Raw genomic sequence first — 19493 nt, 5'->3', positions numbered from 1 at the left:
TGCTGTACTGCCACCTGGAGTGTAACATACTGAATCATGCTTTACGCACACCCAACACCTGTTTTACCCCTCCAATTTGGACTGCCTAAAATTTGAAGGGGTAGAATAGCTCCGAGACCCCAAATTGCTATTTGTTGGAGGTGGAAAAGCAAAAGAGATAGAAATAATGGAGAGAGAAAACAAACTGAGTAAGCAAACAAGAGAAAGGAGTGAAGAGAAGGGGAGAAACAGATGGATGTGAAGGAGGGAAAACGGAGTGAAATAGAATAAAAGGAGAGGGTGGAATCAAAAGGATAGAAGTGTGAAGGAAGAGAGATGGGTTCTTGTGTCGAGGAGGTGGAGGCCAGGATGAAAAGGTGATTCAGAAGGAAGTGAAGGAAATTACAAATACCATAACTTAATGAAGTGGAAAATAGGTTGCAAGTCCCACGTCCTCTTTCGCATCCTCTTTAGTTGTGATTGTCTGATTTTACTATCCAAATTTCCACTCCGTAGTGTGGGACATTGATCTTACCCACTGTTCCAAAAGGTTGGACACTTCTTCTCACTTTGTGCTTTTGGAAGGATTAGAAGAACTTGACTTTGGTAGGGGGTGAGGGAGACACAGGTGGGACAATTTAAATTAATATAACTGAAGTATTCCTATGGGTGTCTATCAGCATCAGCTGCCCTTATTTTTTGGGGGTAGGAGGAAATTCTCCAGTTTCATTCTAGCAATCGAGGCATAGATGGATATGGGGATTGGTTTTTGGCAGTACCGAAGTGGCTCTTATCAGAATCACAAATGGCATTGTGTCTCAAAAGTTGTCCTCAGAATCACAGAATTGTTACGGTGCAGAAGGCAGCTATTTGGCCCATCCTGTCTACAGCAGCTCTCCGAATGAGCATTATGACTTAGTGCCATTGCCCTGCCTTTTACCCATAACCTTGCATGTTGTTTCTATTTAAATAATCTCCAAATGCCCTCTTGAATGTTTCGATTGAACCTGCCTCCACCACACTTCCAGACAATGCATTCCAGACCCGAACCACTCGTTGTGTGAAAAAGTTTATTTCTCATTCCGATTTGCTTCTTTTGCAAATCACTTTAAATCTGCGTCCTCCCATTCTCGATCCTTTTACGAGCGGCAACAGTTTCTCCCTATCTACTCTATCCAACCCTCTCATGATTTTGAACACCTCAATCAAACCTCCTCTTAGCCTTCTCCTTTTCAAGGAGAGCACTCCCAAATTCTCCAATCTGTCTTCATAACTGAAGTTTCTCATCCCTGGAAACATTTTTGTAAACCTCTTCTGCACACTCTCCCATGCATTCACATCCTTCCTAAAGTGTGGCGCCCAGAATTGTACACATTACTCCAGGTGAGGCCTAACTAGTGTCCTATACAAGTTCAGCATAACCTTCTTGCTTTTGTACTCTATGCCCCTATTAATAAAGCCTGAGATACTTACTGTATGCTTTATTAACTGCTCTTTCCACCTGTGCTGCCACCTTTCATGACTTATGCACATACACACCTAGGTCCTTTTACTTTGCACATCCTTTAGAGTTACACCCCTTATTTTATTGTCTGTCCATGTTCTTCCTACCAAAATGAATCACCTTGCACTATGTTGCATTGAACTTCATCTGCCATCTATCTGTCCACTTCACCAACTTGTCTATGTCCTTTTGAAGTTCTACACTGTCCTCACAGCTTACAATGCTGCCAAGTTTTGTAACATCCACGAACTTTGAAATTGCCCCCTGCACATCAAGATCTAGATCATTAATATATATCAGGAAAAGCAAGGGTCCCAATACTCACCCGTGGGGAACTCCACTACAAACTTTCCTCCAGCCTGAAAAATATCCATTAACCATTATTCACTGTTTCTTGTTACTCAGCCAATTTTCTATCCATGTTGCTACACTCCCTTTTATTCTATGAGCTATAGCTTTTCTCAAGTCTATCGTGCAGCACTGTATCAAGTACCTTTTGGGAGTCCATGTACAGCACATCAACAGCATTACCTTCATCAAACATCTCTGTTACCTCTTCATGTTAAACTCCAAGTTAGTTAAGCACTATTCCCCTTTTAGAAATCCATGCTGGCTGCTCCTAATCAAACCACATTTTTCCACTTGACTATTAATTCTATCTGGAATGTGTTTAAACATAGAAAATAGGAGCAGGAGTAGGCCATTTGGCCCTTCGAGCCTGCTCCGCCATTCATTATTATCATGGCTGATCATCCAACTCAATAGCCTGCTCTCGCTTTCTCCCCATCTCCTTTGATCCCTTACGCCCCAAGAGCTATATCTAACTGCTCCTTGAAAACATACAATGTTTTGGCCTCAATTACTTTCTGTGGTAGCAAATTCCATAGGCTCACCATTCTCTGGGTGAAGAAATTTCTCCTCATCTCAGTCCTAAATGGTCTACCCCATATCCTCAGACTGTGACCCCTGGTCCTGGACTCCTCCACCATCGGGAACATCCTTCCTGCATCTACCCTGTCTAGTCCTGTTAGAATTTTATAGGTTTCTAGAAACTTCCCCACCACCAAATTTAAACGGAATGGTCTGTAATTTCTGGGCTTATCCTTATAACCTATTTTGAACAAGGGCATAATGTTTGCAATTCTCCAGTCCTCTGGTACCTCCCCTGAGTCTAGGGACCAAATTGAGTCCAAAGCCTCTGTGACAAGCTATCACTGCTCATATTTCTTCATTTGCCTTCAGCCTTTGACACTGTTGATTATACTGTCTGCTTCCAAAATCCTCTCCACTCTTGTTCAGCTGGATAGGACTTCACTTGCCTGGTACTATTCTTAGCTATTCAATCGTAGCCAGGCAATCACCTACAATGGTTTCTCTTGCTGTTCCCACACAGTTATCCCTGCTATCCTCCAAGGATCTATCTTGGGAACCACCCCTCTTTCTGTTTCTCATTACATGCTGCCTCTCAGCAACATTATCCAAAAATAGGTCAATTTCCATACACAAGAACATAACATAAGAAATAGGATCAGGAGTAGACCATTCAGCCCCTCAATCCTGCTCCACCATTCATTATTATCAAGGCTGACCATCTTGTGTTTCGATTTCCACATTCCCATCTAACCCCGATAACTTTAGGTTCTTGTTAGACAAGGGAATCAATCTGCCTCTGCCTTAAAAATATTCAACGATCCTGCATCCACCAGCTTCTGAGGCAGAGAATTCCAAAGCCGCACAACCCCCAGAGACAAAATCTCTCCTCATCTCTGTCCTAAAAGGGCCGCTCCTAATTTTAAAACAATGCTCCCTAGTTCTTGACTCACCCACAAGAGGAAACATCCTTTCGACATCCACCTTGTCAAGGCCGTTCAGCGCCTTGTATACTTCAATCAACGCACCCCTCACTCTTCTAAACTCCAGTGAAAATGAGCCCAGTCTGTCCAACCTTTCCTCATAAGACAACCCACTCATTCCAGCTATCAATCTAGTAAACCTCCTTTGAACCGCCTCCAATGCATTTACATCCTTCCTTAAATAAGGAGACCAAAACTGCACACAGTATTCAAGATGCGGTCTCACCAATGCCCTGTATAACTGAAGCATAACATCCTTACTTTAATGTTCAATCCATCTCATAATAAAGGATAGTGTTCCATTAGCAGCATTAATTACTTGCTGTACCTACATACTAACTTTTTGTGACTCTTGCACTAGAACACCTAGATTCCTCTGCACCTCAGAATTATGCAGCCCTTCTCCATTTAAGTAATACTTTACTTTTTGTTCTTCCTGCCAAAGTGAACAACTCCACATTTTCCCATATTAAACTCCATTTGCCAAATCTTTGCCCACTCATTCAACCTATCTATATCCATCTGCAGCCTCCTCATGTCCCCTTCACAACATACTTTCCTACCTATCTTTGTGCCATCTGTAAATTTAGCTACCATGTCTTCACTTTCCTCATCTAAGACATTGATGTAAATCGTAAAAAGTTGAGGCCCCAGTAGAGAGCCCTGTGGGACTCCACTCATCACGTCCTGCCAATCAGAAAAAGAATCATTTATGCATAGTCTCTGCTTTCTGCCAACCAGCCAATCTTCTATCCATGCTAATATGTTACCCACTACACCATGCGCTTTTATTTTCTGTAGAAGTCTTTGATGTGGCTCATCACCAAATGCCTTCTGGAAATCCAAGTTTGTCTACAGGCTCCCCTTTATCCAGTGTGCATGTTACTCCTTCAAAAGTCTCCAATAAATTGGTTAAACATGATTTTCCTTTCACAAAACCATGCCGACTCTTCCCTATTTCCTTGAGTTTTTCCTTAATGATCAATTATAATAACGTCCCCAGGGCAGATGTCAAGCTAGCTGGTTGATAGCTTCCTGTTTTCTGCCTCCCTGCCTTCTTGACTAGGAGGGTTATATTTGCTACTTTCCAATCTGATGGAATCTTCCTAAAACCTAGTGAATTTTGGAAAATTAACATCAGTATATTGACTACCTCATTAGCCACCTCTTTTAAGACCCTAGCTGGCAATCTCTCTCAACTGTCAGAGTTATCAATCTGCTTATCTGACATCCAATCATGGGTGAGCAGAAATGCCAACTAAATATTGGTAAGACTGAAGCCATTTTCTTCACTTCCATTCCCTGACACCATCCCTCATGAGCAATTCTGTGAGGCTGAACCAGACAGTTTACAACCTTGGTTTGACTAAGATGAGCTTCCACATACCCGTGCCATCACTTGATTACCGATTCACACTTACTCTGTGTAACATCGCCTGATTCCACCACTGCCTCTGCTCACCAGCTGCTGAAACTCTCATCTATGCTTTTGTTACCGCTAGACTTGACTTTTCCAACACACTCTTAGCTGGCCTCCCACTTTCTATCCTTCGTAAACTTATGCGCAACAGAATTTTGGGTGACATTGTTTTAATTCACCATCATCCTATATTAGTTTACATTGACTCCTGGTTAAGTAAAGCCTTCGTTTTAAAATTCTCACCCTCGTTTTCAGATACCTCCATGGCCTCATCAATCCCTATCTCTTTTAATCCCTAATTTTCTGCACTGCTCCAATGCTGATTTCTAAAAGCATTCCTGATTTTAATTGCTCTATTGTTGGCGGCCATGCTTCAGTTACCAAGGCCCTAAACTCGAGAATTCCCATCTGAAGCGCCTCTGCCTTGCTTCTCTTTTCTCCTTTAAGACGATCCTTTAAAAAAAGCCTACATCCTGACCATGCTTTTGATCATTTATCCTAATATCACCCTATTTGGCTCAGTGTCAAATTTTAGTTTCATAATGCTTTGTGAAGCACCTCGGGGTGTTTTACTATGTTCAAGACATTATATAAGTACAAATTATAAGTTTGAGCCTATTTTAAATAAATTTTTGTTCTAGATTCAGGAATTTTGACAGCTCTCCATGAGTACACTGACACAAATATATTTTGTTCAGACTTCTAATAGCTAATCTACATGAATTGTTACCATCTGGTACCATGAAGTGAAAAGGTGGTGGAAGCAAATTTAAAAATAACTTTCAAAATGGAATTACATATGCACATGAATAGGAGGGCTTTGGCAAAAAAAAGCAGAGGAGTGGGACTAAGCAGAGCTTTCAAACAACTAGCACAGACACGATGGGCTTCCGTCTGTTTCGAATGAGCCTACAGGAAAGGATGAAGAAATCCAACAAAACTCCTGAGTATGCTTTCACCAGCAAACTATGACCACTTGGAAAATAATCCAGTAAAATATTAGGAAAGGTATTGTGCCTTTCATGACTCAGGATACTTCACAGTGTTTTACTACAGTGCTATGCTTCTGGCTGTAATATAGGAAATCTATTTTGTGCACAGCAAGTCCACAGACAGGAATTAAATAAACAACCATATCATCTGTTGGGTGCTGCTTGCAGAATGTATATTTGCCAATGCACTTAAAAAAAAACTCTCCTACTCTTCTTCATAAAGTGCCATGAGCCTTTTACATTGACCTGAGGGAGCAGAGATGGCCTTGATTTAACATCTCATGCTATCTGAAAGATGGCATCTCCAGTAGGCGGTGCTGAAGGTGTGCCAACCTAATTGGGTGCTCAAGGCTGTGTAGTCAAGTCTGTGGAGTTCAGCTTTCTGCTTCAGGCTAGCGTACTGCTACTAAGCCAATGCTGACCTTTCTACATATGCAACTAAATTTTCTAACTCTTAATGTCCTGAATAATGTGGTACCAATTTTTAACTTGTTAAATTACTAGATTTCATTGAACTGTCAAATAATCTGCATCTTAGTAAAGGTTTCTCTGGAAAATATTACCTGTTGTGGACTATAATTTAACTATTAAAACATCTGGAAATCAATTGAAGAGTTGCATCTTGCTTCTATAAACTATAACCCTCCCATTATCTGCTGGCATTTCTGGTACTGTGCCCAAAGGACCATTCTTAATGCAAGCTTAAATATTGTCAGCAAATTGTTGATCTCCCATAGCCACTTGACGTGCACTGGAATAGTTTCCTACAGAGGTTACTAAATAATGATCAGGAACAGGAATATTTCCTTGCAGCCTGGTTCAGTGTTAGGAGTGCCAAGAGTACTTATGTAACACCTTCAATGTCCCAAGATGCTTGATGTAAATATGATTGGTTCAATGGATGGCAAGGCACAGAAGGTGATATTAGAAACGGTGATCAAAATCTCAGCCAAAGGAGAAGGAGACAGCAAGGTCCTAGATGGCTGAAAGTACTGCAGCTATTGTGGGGGTAGGGGGGAAATAAAGAATTTGAGGGGTATCTTAAGACTAAGAGGAGGTTGCACAGATAGGTGAGGTTATGGCATTTAAGGGATTTAAGAATAATTGTTGTGTCCCTCAAACTCAGCACAAATTGGAGATTGACCCTGGAAATCTTCTACACAGATGAGTATTTATGCTAAGTTTACCCACTGAGAAACCAAGTCACCATTTGTCCTTTTTTAAATAAAATGCATCTTAAAAATTCTCCTTCCATTCCTGCTGCCTTATTTTACAATTGAATAGATTCTCTCTCCAGTCAAGTTTGTAACACACAATTTGCAGCAAAAAATATTCCTGTACATTTTTTCCTTCACTTTTTGTTTTCCTTGCATTCTGACAAGGTAGCTAAAAGAAGATAGAACTTACTTCCTATGAACTAATTTTTATGGTATTTTAAAGTCTTAAATAGAAGAGAGCATTGTTCTTGTAAACTACATTCATCTAAAAGCAGGCTGTTGATATTGGGAATATACTTGAAAATAGATATGCTATAAGAATGTGTTGGTTTGCAAGTTATCTGTATAAAGAGTTGACATTTATAAAAAGCTTTTGTGTGCAGATGCCATTCGTTTCTATCATAGCATTTATTCATCTATCTAAGTAACTTACTTGAAAATTGGGAACACATCTTAGCCAAGTGCATAAAACTGCCAGAAACATTTAGGTCAGTCACAAGATTTGAATATTGATTTACTTGATCTTGGTGCCCTGAAAGTTGTTCTATCCTGACTTGGAAAAAGGAATGCCATTGCTGTTTTGCTTTCTTTCTTGATTAGTTTTCTCTTCATCATTTGGCTGCTCCTTTGATATAGGAAAACATAGCAAACTGTTTTTATGCATTTGCATGAAATGCAATAAATACAATAAGATATTTTATTAATACAATAAAAACTGCAAAATGTTGTGATATTTTAAATGTGACAGCATTGGTGTTGTAGGATGTGAAATGTATCCAGCTGTATTTTAAACTGAAACTCCTATAATTGAAAATGTGCTGCAGCTCCATGTATATGTTTAGTTTGGTATGCATAATTCGAAATGCAAACTATTTTGAAGATGTCACATGGTAGAAACTGCACAATTTATAGTACTAAAACATTTTTAAAAATTGAGTATATGTGTAAACAAAAAAAAATGGTGGCACACTCTTAAAGTCCAGTTCAGTCCAATATAATTTGGAACCAATCTGTAACTCGATATAGTGTTTCAGACTTCAAACCTATCCATAACAAAACTGATGTAGCATTTGAATCTTTGTGTACTATGTATTTATTACAATTTTTAATTGAAAAAAATTACTTCTACTCAACCACGGATGTTTTTGGAAATTCATGTGAACTGTTTACTGTGCTGTATGACGACTATACTTGTGCCAAATGTGGCCTTATGGTATTAGGAATTGTGACTGGCACTGTAAAAAAAAATTAAAAATCCACATGAGCTGTTAGTAATGTTATTTTTAAATATGTAATGCTTAAGTTTACTGATGCAGATTTTTTACTCCCAGTTTTAATGTCACTACTGTATGTCTATTTTATACATTGTTTTATCCTGAAGCCATGTTTCAACAAATATGTTAAACTGCTTGTCCTCAATCTTAAAAAAAAATCCCCATTGGGTGCACAGCTTTAATTAGCTTATTTTTTTGAAATAGAATAGCCTGGGTATATTAAATTTATTTATTTTTTAAACTTGTAATCAAATGTTTGTAGTGGAACAAGAAGTATAAAAAAATAGCAGTGCTTTGTATAAACCATAATTGGATTTCTGGTTGACAGTGTGCTAAAGTCAGCTTGTTCAATTTCATTCTGAACGTTTAGCTCCCCCTAATGATGCAGTTTGGCAATAACACTTTCTTTTTATTCTCATTTTTGTGTAAATTGGGCACATTATGTTCAGCTTTCCTTTTCTTGCACTCTTCACTTAAATGCCGCCTTGTTATATGCTAATAGGAAAAATGATATTTAGTTATACCTTTAGACTTACAAGTGGGGTCATGTTCTCTGAACATGGTAATTATATCAATGCTAAACTGGTGCAATTAATCAGCAACTTAATTTTATAATGTCATATATAAAGGCTTGTACAGAATGGTAAGATGAATTGTGGGCTCCTTTTTTTAATCCCAAAATAAAAGAACCTTTTAAATTTGTGTTCATAATGCAGTTCCATAGATTGAATCTTAGCACCATTTGTAGTATTGTTGAATGGTTTCCTGTTATGTTTCTGACTAATCTGACTAATTCACTGATAAATGTTGTATATGGGAAAAATTTGAAATAGGTCAGGTAATTTATAAAAGCAGATTTTTGATGGTACATAGTGTTTAATTTTTTTTGAAAGCTGGAATTGTTATTAATTTTTGGGATGCCTGTGTTGGGAATCTTTTTGTTGGTATCAAGCTTGCTCCCATTAGGTATATTATTACCAAATGCAGACTGAAGCTATCTCTATTCTGCTTCAGCAGTCTGATTTGCCTGTTGAGAAGAATTGTTAATTTCTCCATTTATCACCTTATCACCTTAGACTCTGACACTCCCTGGCTAAGTATTTAGATTCATTGCCATCCTTTCCAGAATGCACTCAACAAAGAGTGGGAATACTCATGGCATTATTCTGATCTTGATTGAAAACCTAATGTGAAAGTTTATTTTGGTTAACTGAATGGAAACCCAGTTTTTATTTTAGGGCTGGTTGTTAGAAATACCCACTCAAAGATAGCTTAACGATCATTTAGTCGTGCTTTCGTGATTCACTTCATTCACTAGCCAGCTAGCACATTGCTCTAAAACTTCAAATAGCTAAAACTTAACAGTCAGTGCAAGGAAAGCTGTCAATGACACTGGAAAGTTATAAATGTTGACTTGTTTAATAGAAGGCTCTTTCACATTATCCAAAAGAAATCACATGATTAAAGCTCTACAGTGTACCACTCATTCTTGGAATATTGGCCTTTCTGCTTAATTCATTCTATGAAGAAATGAAAGGCCAGCAACCTGATAGAACACTGGAACTTCTTTACATGAGTTGTTTATGCTTTCCACAATTGTAGTAATAGATTATTACAAGCAAAATATGCATTTTTTGGCAAATAACTAACAATTTTAATGTTTCGTGCCAAAAAACTATCTTTGCACAAAAAAGCAATAGATACCCCCTTTATTAATCTCTGAATGCAAACTCCAGGCTCTTGAATTGTCTAGTTATTCTAAATGGCCTATTTATGTGAATACTGCTCTTTATTTTAAGCAAGCTTACCCACCTTAAACTTCAGTGTAACTGTATTTTGTAACTGACATCATATTGCTCAATTAGCAGTTAAATAATTTACAGTATATATTTGTGAAGCTTGAGACATTTTAGCTTCTACCTCAAACCCATATTTATGTCTGAATCTTCATTTTGCTTTCTGTAAAATTATTTTTAAAAAATGATGAAACCAGCTCGTGATTTCCTGGTTTGCTCTCTGAAAAAAAACTCCATTGAGATTGGCTGCTTATCCTGCTTGATTATATTACTATTACTGGATGCTATAGACCTGCTATAGTTGGCAGGAGAATGAAATTCATGTTGTGTAAGGTGAAATTCATGGCACAAAGACCTGTACTCACCGCTGATTCAAGAAAACTACCCACACTTCCAGGTCAGCTACTAGCACCGTTACTTGCCTCTGGCAGGAAAATTTGGACCTTTTTTTTGAGATTCTAGATGAAGTTAGTCATAGGCAGAAAGAGTCAGAATATAATGGTATATAAAATTCTAGTTCAACAGAGTAGTGTTTGTTATCATTGAACAATTGTCCCTCAAGTTCAAAAGAGTATGAGAGCACTAAGTAAGTAACAAAAGTACATTCCATCTCCATAATAACTGGACAAAAGTACTTATATATGTTGTAATAGGAATGCTGTAATAAAGAAAAGCTGCAAGCGATAGTCTTTAACAACAAGCAGAGGTGTATCATTGACTTTTTGGGCAAGCGCAATTTCTGGAAAAGCCAGAGGTCTAATGCTCTTTTCAACTATCACATTGACTGTCAAAAAAATTTACCTTCCAGTCCTGGACCTCTTGCAGCTACTCAAAATTTGCAAATAATCTTTTGTGGATTATTTAATATTTATTGCTCTCTTTTTGTATTTACCGTCATGGTTAGTGACTTTCTTTCAGGTGGGTAGTAAATGTTGAGCATGAAATATTATATCACATTTTGATTACCCAGATAGCTAAAGTTGTTCATCGTGAGTGAATCTATCTACAGAACTATATTGTTATGACTGTTACCTTTAGCCAGTATGGCTGGCTCAAATTCCTAATATTTGTGGTGATATGTTAAGAGAAATGAAAATTCTTCTTCCATTCAAAGAAGCTGCAGTGCATGTCCTTGGGTTTCAGAGGCTTAGCAAAGTTCTTCTTGATTGAAAACTTGCTCTGAGTGTTGAAAGCAAAATATATTTTAGCAGCACTCGGAGAGAAGGTTGCCACATTACATTTTTAATTTATTTTTAAATTTATCTGTTTATGTTTAGGGAAGTATTTATTATCTCATGTTAGACTGTGACATGCTTTATGGTTGAGTCGATAAAAGATAACTGTTAAAGACTATCTGAAGTCTATCTCGAGGATTATACTTTGGTTGTCACTGAACTTTGATTTTTTTTTTTATAAAGCAGGTGATGGGATTGCACAGACTGTCATCAGTCATTTGAGTGGACAGGAAGGAGCTGTAAATGCATCAAGCCCAAAACATTCTGCTAAAATTCCTCAGAAAATAACCAATCAGATGGTTCAGAAAGTCTGGAAAGAATGCAATTTGAACAAAACTCAACTGAAGTAAGTTTAAATAAGTATGATGTGCCACAGAATGGTAGAATATTAGTTATGCTCATGATTCCACTGGCAGGTGGAATTTCCTACATATTTGCATTCAGATACTTGTGTAATCAGGATGCAAAGCAAATAGACGACTTAAAAGATTGCTGAATTTACAGTGCTATTGAGATGTGCGCATAAATGTAATACACCAGAATCGCCGCTGTTTTAGGACCATCTCTCGATCGCTCCACTTGAATGTATCTCCACCCACAAATCACTGAGCCTTTTGCACAGGTTCCCTGCAATCGATCTTGCTCAAAGACTGTCTTCAAATTAAGACTAGATACTTAAACACAACAAGGGTTGGGTGGTCCTGCCTGGGCAATCAGTCATGCTGTACAGTTTGAGCTGGCTAAATACCAGCAGCAGCACCACAACACATATTTGGTATCCCACGTTTTGACCTTGCTGACCTTCATTTAAACTGCTTGGACTTGGGGAAGTCGATTCTGTCATAGGGTGAAAATATGCATTGTACAATGGACAAAAAGAAACTAGCTGTGTATCTACATCAATGGGTTTGGCAACTCTTAAGCTTGATGGTGTGGTTCTGTGCTTTTCAGATATTTGGCTGACTGAAAAGGAAGTTGTTTTCATCTGGCTGACCTTGGATGAATTCCTTGTTTGTGTTAATTTTTTTATAATCCGCAATTTTTTTGTTTTTTAGATTGAAGATTTTGAAATATGATAATTCTAAATTTGTGCTAGTTTACTGTTTATATTGGTCGTATTCCTTTTTAAATAAAATCAGTCATTCTAAATATGACTCTGGGCAATTCTAAAGATAAGAATTCGGATATGAAAATTGAATTTTTTTTCAATTGAATTGTGAATGATTCTAACAACTGGTTTCTTGCACAATGGAAGGCCTCTGTTTCCCATTGTGTTCTGGAAGTTTGTCATCCTCCAGTTTAACTTCTCTAATACTGTATTTATCATATCTCTTGCATCACTTTTGACTAATTCAGGACTTGCCTTCTCCTGAACAACCTTTTCAATAAACACTAGAGCAAAGTACTCGTTAAGTATCCAGGCAAATATTGATTTATTTTCCACTAACTTGCTGTTCTAGTCTCTCGGGCCCCATTTCTCAATTAGAACAAAGGAACAGGTAAGCCATTCAGTGCTTTATGCCTGTTCCTCCATTCAGTGAAATCATGACTGATCTGCAACCTACATGCTTATTTTTGCCGAAAATCCCTTAATGCCTTTGCCACCTAAAATCTTATCAATCTCGATTTTAAAATTAAAAATTGATATAGCATCAATTGCCATTTGTGAAATAGAATTCCAAACCTCTATACCACCCTTTCCATGAAGAAGTGTTTCACCCCTGAAAGGTCTGCCTCCATTTTTTAAAAATCTCTGTCCCTACTCTTAGACTTACCAATGTGAAAATAGCTTGTCCCAATCTACCCTTTCTGTATCCTTTCATATCTTGAAAACGTCTACCAAATCACTCCTCATCCTTCCAAATTCCAGGAAATATAACTCTAATTGTGTTATCTCTTCTTGTAGCTCAATCCTTGGAGTACAGGCATCTTTCTCGTTAATCTATGCTACACTCCCTCCAAGACTAAAATATCCTTCCTACGGTGTGGTGCCCAGAACTATGCACAGTACTCCAAGTTGTGGTGTAACCAGGGCTTTGTATAGCTGAAACATGTCTTCTATCCCCTTGTGCCCTTGGAGCCCTACACCTATTTTCGAAATGCCATTCTTTTTCTCTATTCACTACCACCCTTTCTAAGTGAATGAGTGGGTAGTTAATATCTCTCAGGCCAATAATTGCATTTCTACCTATTTCCTTGACCTGTGTATAAGTTTTCTCTTACTTTTCCTCCCACTCGTAGTATTGCCTGTCTCTGGACATCTCTTTTTTTGTTTAGATTAGACCTCTCCATCGTGTATTCCCTCCATCAACAGTGAAAATCCTTCTTTCCTATTCTGTCGCTCTTTAAGTATATAGGATTATAATATTTTATTTTCTACCCATGTCCAGTTTGCAGCCATAGTTTGCAGTTTGCTCAAATAAGCACAACAGTTGGTTTACTATCATAGTTGATGGTTCATTACACTTTACCTTTACCAACTCATTTTCAGGGGGCTATGTTTCAGTTTGTGAAATCTAATGTGACCTGATGTCTGCGTATTTTGCAAGTTTTTTTAGGTTAAAATCTATATTCTTGGAATATTTTGGCCTGTGAACAGTTGTCATTTCCCAGGAAAACTGCATAATCAATCAAGTTTGACCCAAACTCAGGCTTCTATGACATGCGTTATGTGGGCAGTTCAGTTCACTTGCATTTAAAATGATTAGCTAGGGAATATACCACACATTTTTGCCTTCACTTCAGAAAATTGACTTTCAATATGAGACCAAAAATTCCACTGATGGTGCCCAAAAGCAGAAACACCCTAAATTTGGTCATTTTTCCATTGCAGTAAGTATATTAAAATAATCCTGGGTTTGCTTTAATGAGCAGCAAATTAGATTGACGAATAAATACATAACTGCTGCTTTTTGATATGTCATAAGACATACACCAGCAAAAAAACAGTATTCAAGTCAATGGAACATCATTTATAAAATGGAAGCTTTCAACCACAATCAGTAAAACTTAGTCTTCATGCATTAATGAGTTGAATTGTGAAGTTGAATATTTTAAGAGGTATGAACAGTACCATTGACTTTTTTTTTATTAAAGAAGACATTCAACTAGTGAAAATTCTGAGGAAGAGTTGGCCAACAATGCTGCTTCCTGGGATTTCACAGAGGCTGGCCAAAGAGTGAATTGTTCTTGTTCAAGGTAGGATATCTCTAAATCAGCAAACAAGCTCCATGTATTGCTTTGCTTATATAGGTCATATGATGTGATTTTTCCATACTTAATCATCTGGTAGTGCATTGGTTTCCAACAAGTGTGTGTCATGATATTTTCAATGTTCTTCTCTCCCAGTCCCCCCACTGCCTTGCAGAAACCAAGACACATGTAAAAACCTCCCAAGTGGAGGGATGAGGGTGAATTGCACAATAGCTGTTTCCTGCTTATTCCCCTCCTACGCTCGTAGCAATTCTGCTTGTCAATTGATAGCAGAAAATGAGTTGAGTGAAAAAAGCAAGACATGGTGACTTTCTCTCCCTTCTGTGTCTTCCAACCTGCACCACCCCTCTCCACCTCACAGCCCCCCCCCACCCCCCCCGACACACCTCGCAAAATAAACAGTCCCATTCCCAAACCTCCTTGAGAAAGGAGCACCACACCATTGTGATGTGAGGGCTAGGGGAAGGCATCAACTAAGTTAATTGAGTTTGGATCTCTGGCAACCTCAGGTTTCAAATTCACCATTTCCTTTGGGTGATAAATGCTGAAGTGCTTAAGCTGTCAAGCATTGCAAAATTTGTACATCATGGTAAAGATATTGTGAAGATTGTATCTTTTTATTCCTTTATGAAATTTATTTTTAGTCTGCCCAAAGCAACCTGACTTGACCCAGAAAGAACTGATTGATATTGGATGCTGCTTAATAAGAAGCAGATTGGATGTTATTAATACTATAGCTTTATCAAGGTAATATTTTGGCCAAATTATGAACTGACCAGGTAAAATGTTAAAGCTAATGGGAACGCCATTAAAGTTGTGAGCAGTAACACGGTTTGTAATAACTCTCTTGAGAGGAACCATTTCTGCTGTGACCATTTTCTGGAAAACATAGACATTAAAATCAGTTGACTGTTATGATTTTAATAAAGATACAGCCTTGGTATTATCAGTTGACGTTTGGGGTAAACTTGCCTTAGGACACTGTCCATTTAAGAAACTTACTTTACTGCATTCTGATTTCGGCCAGGTGACCTTCTATTTGGCCTGATACTCAGTTGTACCACTGCATTCTCTTCCATTGTTGGTAGCAACTGAGGATGGTGTCCCTATGTGTCCTAAAAATGTAATATTTTTTCTCGTTATTATATTCACATCCTCTTTCTGTTAATTGGTATAACTTCATATTCAGGAAAGTTCTGCAGATTTTACTGAAAGAACTTCATCTGCTTCTGGAAGATCTGTGTGAACTATAAACTTTATCCTCAAAATATTTCTTTGCATGGTTTTGCATGATTCCCTTTCTGACTGTTGCTCCTTGGAACTAATTCTGAAATTCCTATTTTGTTTCCATTGTACTTTTGAAGATTCTAGTGGTGCTTGAGCTAAGTGTGGTTCAGAATAGCACCTTGCACAAAATAGAGTGCAGGAAGCTTTACATTATGGTTTCATAGTAGATGAGTTTTATTCTTGGGCAAATTTCCCCTTTTGGTCCAAACTTAATCACATTTCTTTGTGAATAGAAAAGAAGTATTGGATTTATATAGAGCCTTACACAATCACGGGATGTCCCAAAGCACTGTATAGCCAATGGAGTGCTTTTGAAATGTACTCTTGTAATATAGGAAACAAAGCAGTCAGTTTGTGCACAGCAAGCTCCCACAAACAGTAACATGATAATCAAATAAACCATTTCTGTGCTGTTGATTAAGGGCTAAATATTGGCTAGGACACCAGGGATAATTCTCCTCTTTTTCGAAACAGTACCATGGAATCCTTTATGACTGCTCAGGGGGTAGGCAGGACCTCAGTTTAATGTTTCTGAAAGACGGCACTTCCAACTGTGCAACACTCCCTCAGTACTATGCTGGAGTGTCACCATTTTTTTGTGCTCATGTGCGGGACTGGGTCTTCAACTCACAGTCTTCTGTCTCAGAGACGAGAGTGCTACCAAATGAGCTACTGCTGATATGACAGCGGAGATTGGATTTTATACAGTATATAGAGTGTTAAGTAATGTAGCTGTCTAACATTGAGAGAAAAGGCACAAACATTTTTCATGTTCAGTAAAACATTTGAGTGTTTTGCAGTTGTTCATGTTGTTGGTTATAATCAATTGTTCATGCTACTTTGAAAAAATACAAAAAAATTAAGCATTTTATTTGCAGTTATTTTTTGGTATTACTATTTCTATATGGAGTTCAAATAATTATAAGCAAAATACAGCAAATGCTGGAAATCTGAAATAAAAATAGAAAATGCTGGAAAAACTCAGCAGGTCTGGCAGCATCTGTGGAGTGAGAAACAGAGTTAATGTTTCCAGTCTGTTACAGACCTGAAATGTTAACTCTGTTTCTCTCTCCACAGATGCTGCCAGACCTGAGCTTTACCAGCATTTTCTGTTTTTAGTTTAATATTAGGTTAGGCTGTATGCTGTAAATGTGAGCTGTTTCTTTTATACTTGGAAAAGGTGTTTAACCTCATACAAAGTTTACACCACTGTTGTACTCTTGATTCTCTCTGATATGTTGTTGCTTGGGGTCACTTTTGAAACTATACTTTGAGTGTTTCATTAACGTTGAATATAGCCTCTAAATGTTTTTTTTATTTTTCAGGCAAAAGCTTCTAAAACAGAGAAGTGTAGCGGGCACAAACCGCCCTCCATCCATCTCCCAGCCTGGCTTTAATACTGGGCTCCCTTCCGCTTCTTCCTTGCCGTCATCTGCCTCTTCTAAGCACAAAACAAATGAGAAGCAGGAAAAGGGAGATAAGCAGCAGAAAAGACCTATGACTCCATTTCATCATCGACCCTCATTAACCGATGAGCTTTGCATGGAACAGGATCCTACAGGGCAGAAGCTTGGATTGGTTGGTATTGATGTCTCCTTAGAAATGCACAGCAGCCGGAAGTATGGCAAGCCAGCATCTGGACCTCCAGGAAACCAGAGCAAGCCACTAAATTTGAATCCTATGGATTCTCCACATTCTCCCATCTCTCCTCTTCCACCAACTCTCAGCCCCCAACCGAGAGGTCCAGAGGCAGAAGGTTTGGAAGGAGCTCCTGTGCCCATTAATCCATTGCTGTACAGTAATGGTCTAGAACTTCAGGCAATCCCCAGCCTTGATGATAAGACTGGGCTTTTATCACAAAGACTACCACACGTGCCGGAGGTCAGCGAGACTACTCTATACAACGGTATCACTGCACAAAATTTGGAGTCATCAGACAAAATCTCTTGGCAGTGTTACAAGACTCCAACCCATGTAGAGGGAGAATTCAGGCCACCAGAACTGCACTGTGACAGATGTGACAACAAAATTGATAATCCAGATGGTTCAGCACTAAGACGGTAATGTTTGTGGAAGACCACTTGTATTTAACTGTTTATTTGGTTTGTATTTTTATTGCATCTTAGATTTTCAGGTGATCCACTGAAGTCTGATTTTAATTTTTGAAAATTGAAATAATCCATTATTATATAGGTCATAGGTTTAAAACGTTTGAGATTTAAACAAAAATATGCTGCAGTCCTAAAACACGTGTTTTGCTTTAGCTAAATCTGAACAGAGATTGATGCCCAATGACTGGTGAATGAAACAATGAACAATTTAGGTGAAACGGTAAATAGACATTTGGACTGTGTTGTAAATCAAAATTTTGTGTTGCATATTAATTTGTATACTTAAGAGCAGTTGATATGTCCCATTTTCTCAACTGTCTTACTGAATCCAAATTGATAGTTGAAGGGAAAGGCTTTTTAACTTAACTCCCAAATACAGTAACTCCAAATACGGTAACAAAAGTAAAATTCACCAGACTTGGTTCTGGTTGCTTTAGCGGTTTTGACAGTGTACAAACAGCATCTACCATATTTTACCCTTCACAGAACAATCCTTAAACCTAGCTTTAATTGTATTGCACAGCAGGCCTTTTTATCTTGTTAAGTACAAAATCCTGATGAGCAACACCTGAAAAATTCAAATAAACAACTATCATGAATAAGTAAACAAACTTAGTACATTCTTACCTTCAAAATTATTTCAGCAGACTCTTCATAAGATGCAAATTACATTGTCGGGTAACTTGGGCTAGAGCGTTTAGGCTGTCTTTAACAAGGATTTTTAGTGCTGAACTTTTCCCAATGATTTTGAGGAAACATAATATTCTCCTCCCACCAAGGAAAGCTGCCTATTTATTGCCTACCCACAGCATTACATTTGAGATCAGGAACTCTGTGGAGAATCATAAGCACAAATCTTTATCCAGCCCTCAGCATCAAGTTAGAGCTAGAATGCATTGGCAGTACTACCTGAGGCTATTATGATTTCAGTCTTTAGTTTTTTTTGCTCATTATTGACCTTTCTTTAACATATTCATTCTCGGGCTGTGGGCATCACTGGCAAGGCCTAGCATTTATTATCCATCCCTAGTTGCTCTGAAAAGGTAGTGCCAGTTTCATACGATTCAGTGGCTTGCAAAATCAATTCAGGGGTGATTAAAAGCCAGCGCATTAGTGTGGGTTGAGAGTCAGTTATCGACCAGACCAGCTAAGAGTGACAGGTTTCCTTCTCCGAAGGACAGCAGTAAGCCAGTTGGGTTTTTGTGGCAATCTGAATCTTCATAGTCACTTCAATAAAGCCAAATCTTTTCAAAGCTGAACTCACTCTCAAATAGCCATGGTGTGATTTCAACTATCATCCTCTGGATTCTTAGTTCAACCTCTGGCTTTAATTATCCAGTAACTTAACCATTAGACTTACTGTCCAGCTCTTCCCAAATCAGTGTTCCTGAATAACTTTTCCAACTACAATTAATTGGACTGTAATTTAGGATGAACCAAGAGTACAAGTAAAATGAGAGATAATTACATTAATTGTGAATGAGTTGATGCTGTGCATTTTCAAACTTAAATTTTCCTTTTCCTGTTGAGTTTTTACATCAACACACATGCCTTTTTCATCTTCTACTTACTTTGGCTTCTTGAATGTCTGCAATCCATCTGGATATTCTCC

The 19493-nt window shown here is 38.0% G+C and overlaps 1 protein-coding gene across 4 annotated transcripts in view; it reads left to right on the top strand.

Moving 5' to 3' along the window:
* The window catches only part of LOC121285843 (mediator of RNA polymerase II transcription subunit 13-like), a 271744-nt gene that overhangs the window by 194641 nt on the left and 57610 nt on the right, over nucleotides 1-19493 (top strand). For 3 of the 4 annotated variants that reach the window (XM_041202723.1, XM_041202725.1, XM_041202726.1), the window contains 3 exons: nucleotides 11454-11616; nucleotides 14367-14468; nucleotides 17096-17830. In XM_041202723.1, the coding sequence (XP_041058657.1) occupies nucleotides 11454-11616; nucleotides 14367-14468; nucleotides 17096-17830 (1000 nt within the window). The remainder of the gene's footprint in view (nucleotides 1-11453; nucleotides 11617-14366; nucleotides 14469-17095; nucleotides 17831-19493) is intronic. The other variant, XM_041202724.1, reaches the window with a different exon arrangement.

This window comes from Carcharodon carcharias, chromosome 13 (assembly GCF_017639515.1).
Source record: "Carcharodon carcharias isolate sCarCar2 chromosome 13, sCarCar2.pri, whole genome shotgun sequence".
In the NCBI taxonomy this organism is placed as follows: Eukaryota; Metazoa; Chordata; class Chondrichthyes; order Lamniformes; family Lamnidae; genus Carcharodon; species Carcharodon carcharias.
The sequence above is the reverse complement of the archived record's forward strand: the minus strand, read 5'-3'. Positions and strand labels throughout refer to the sequence as shown.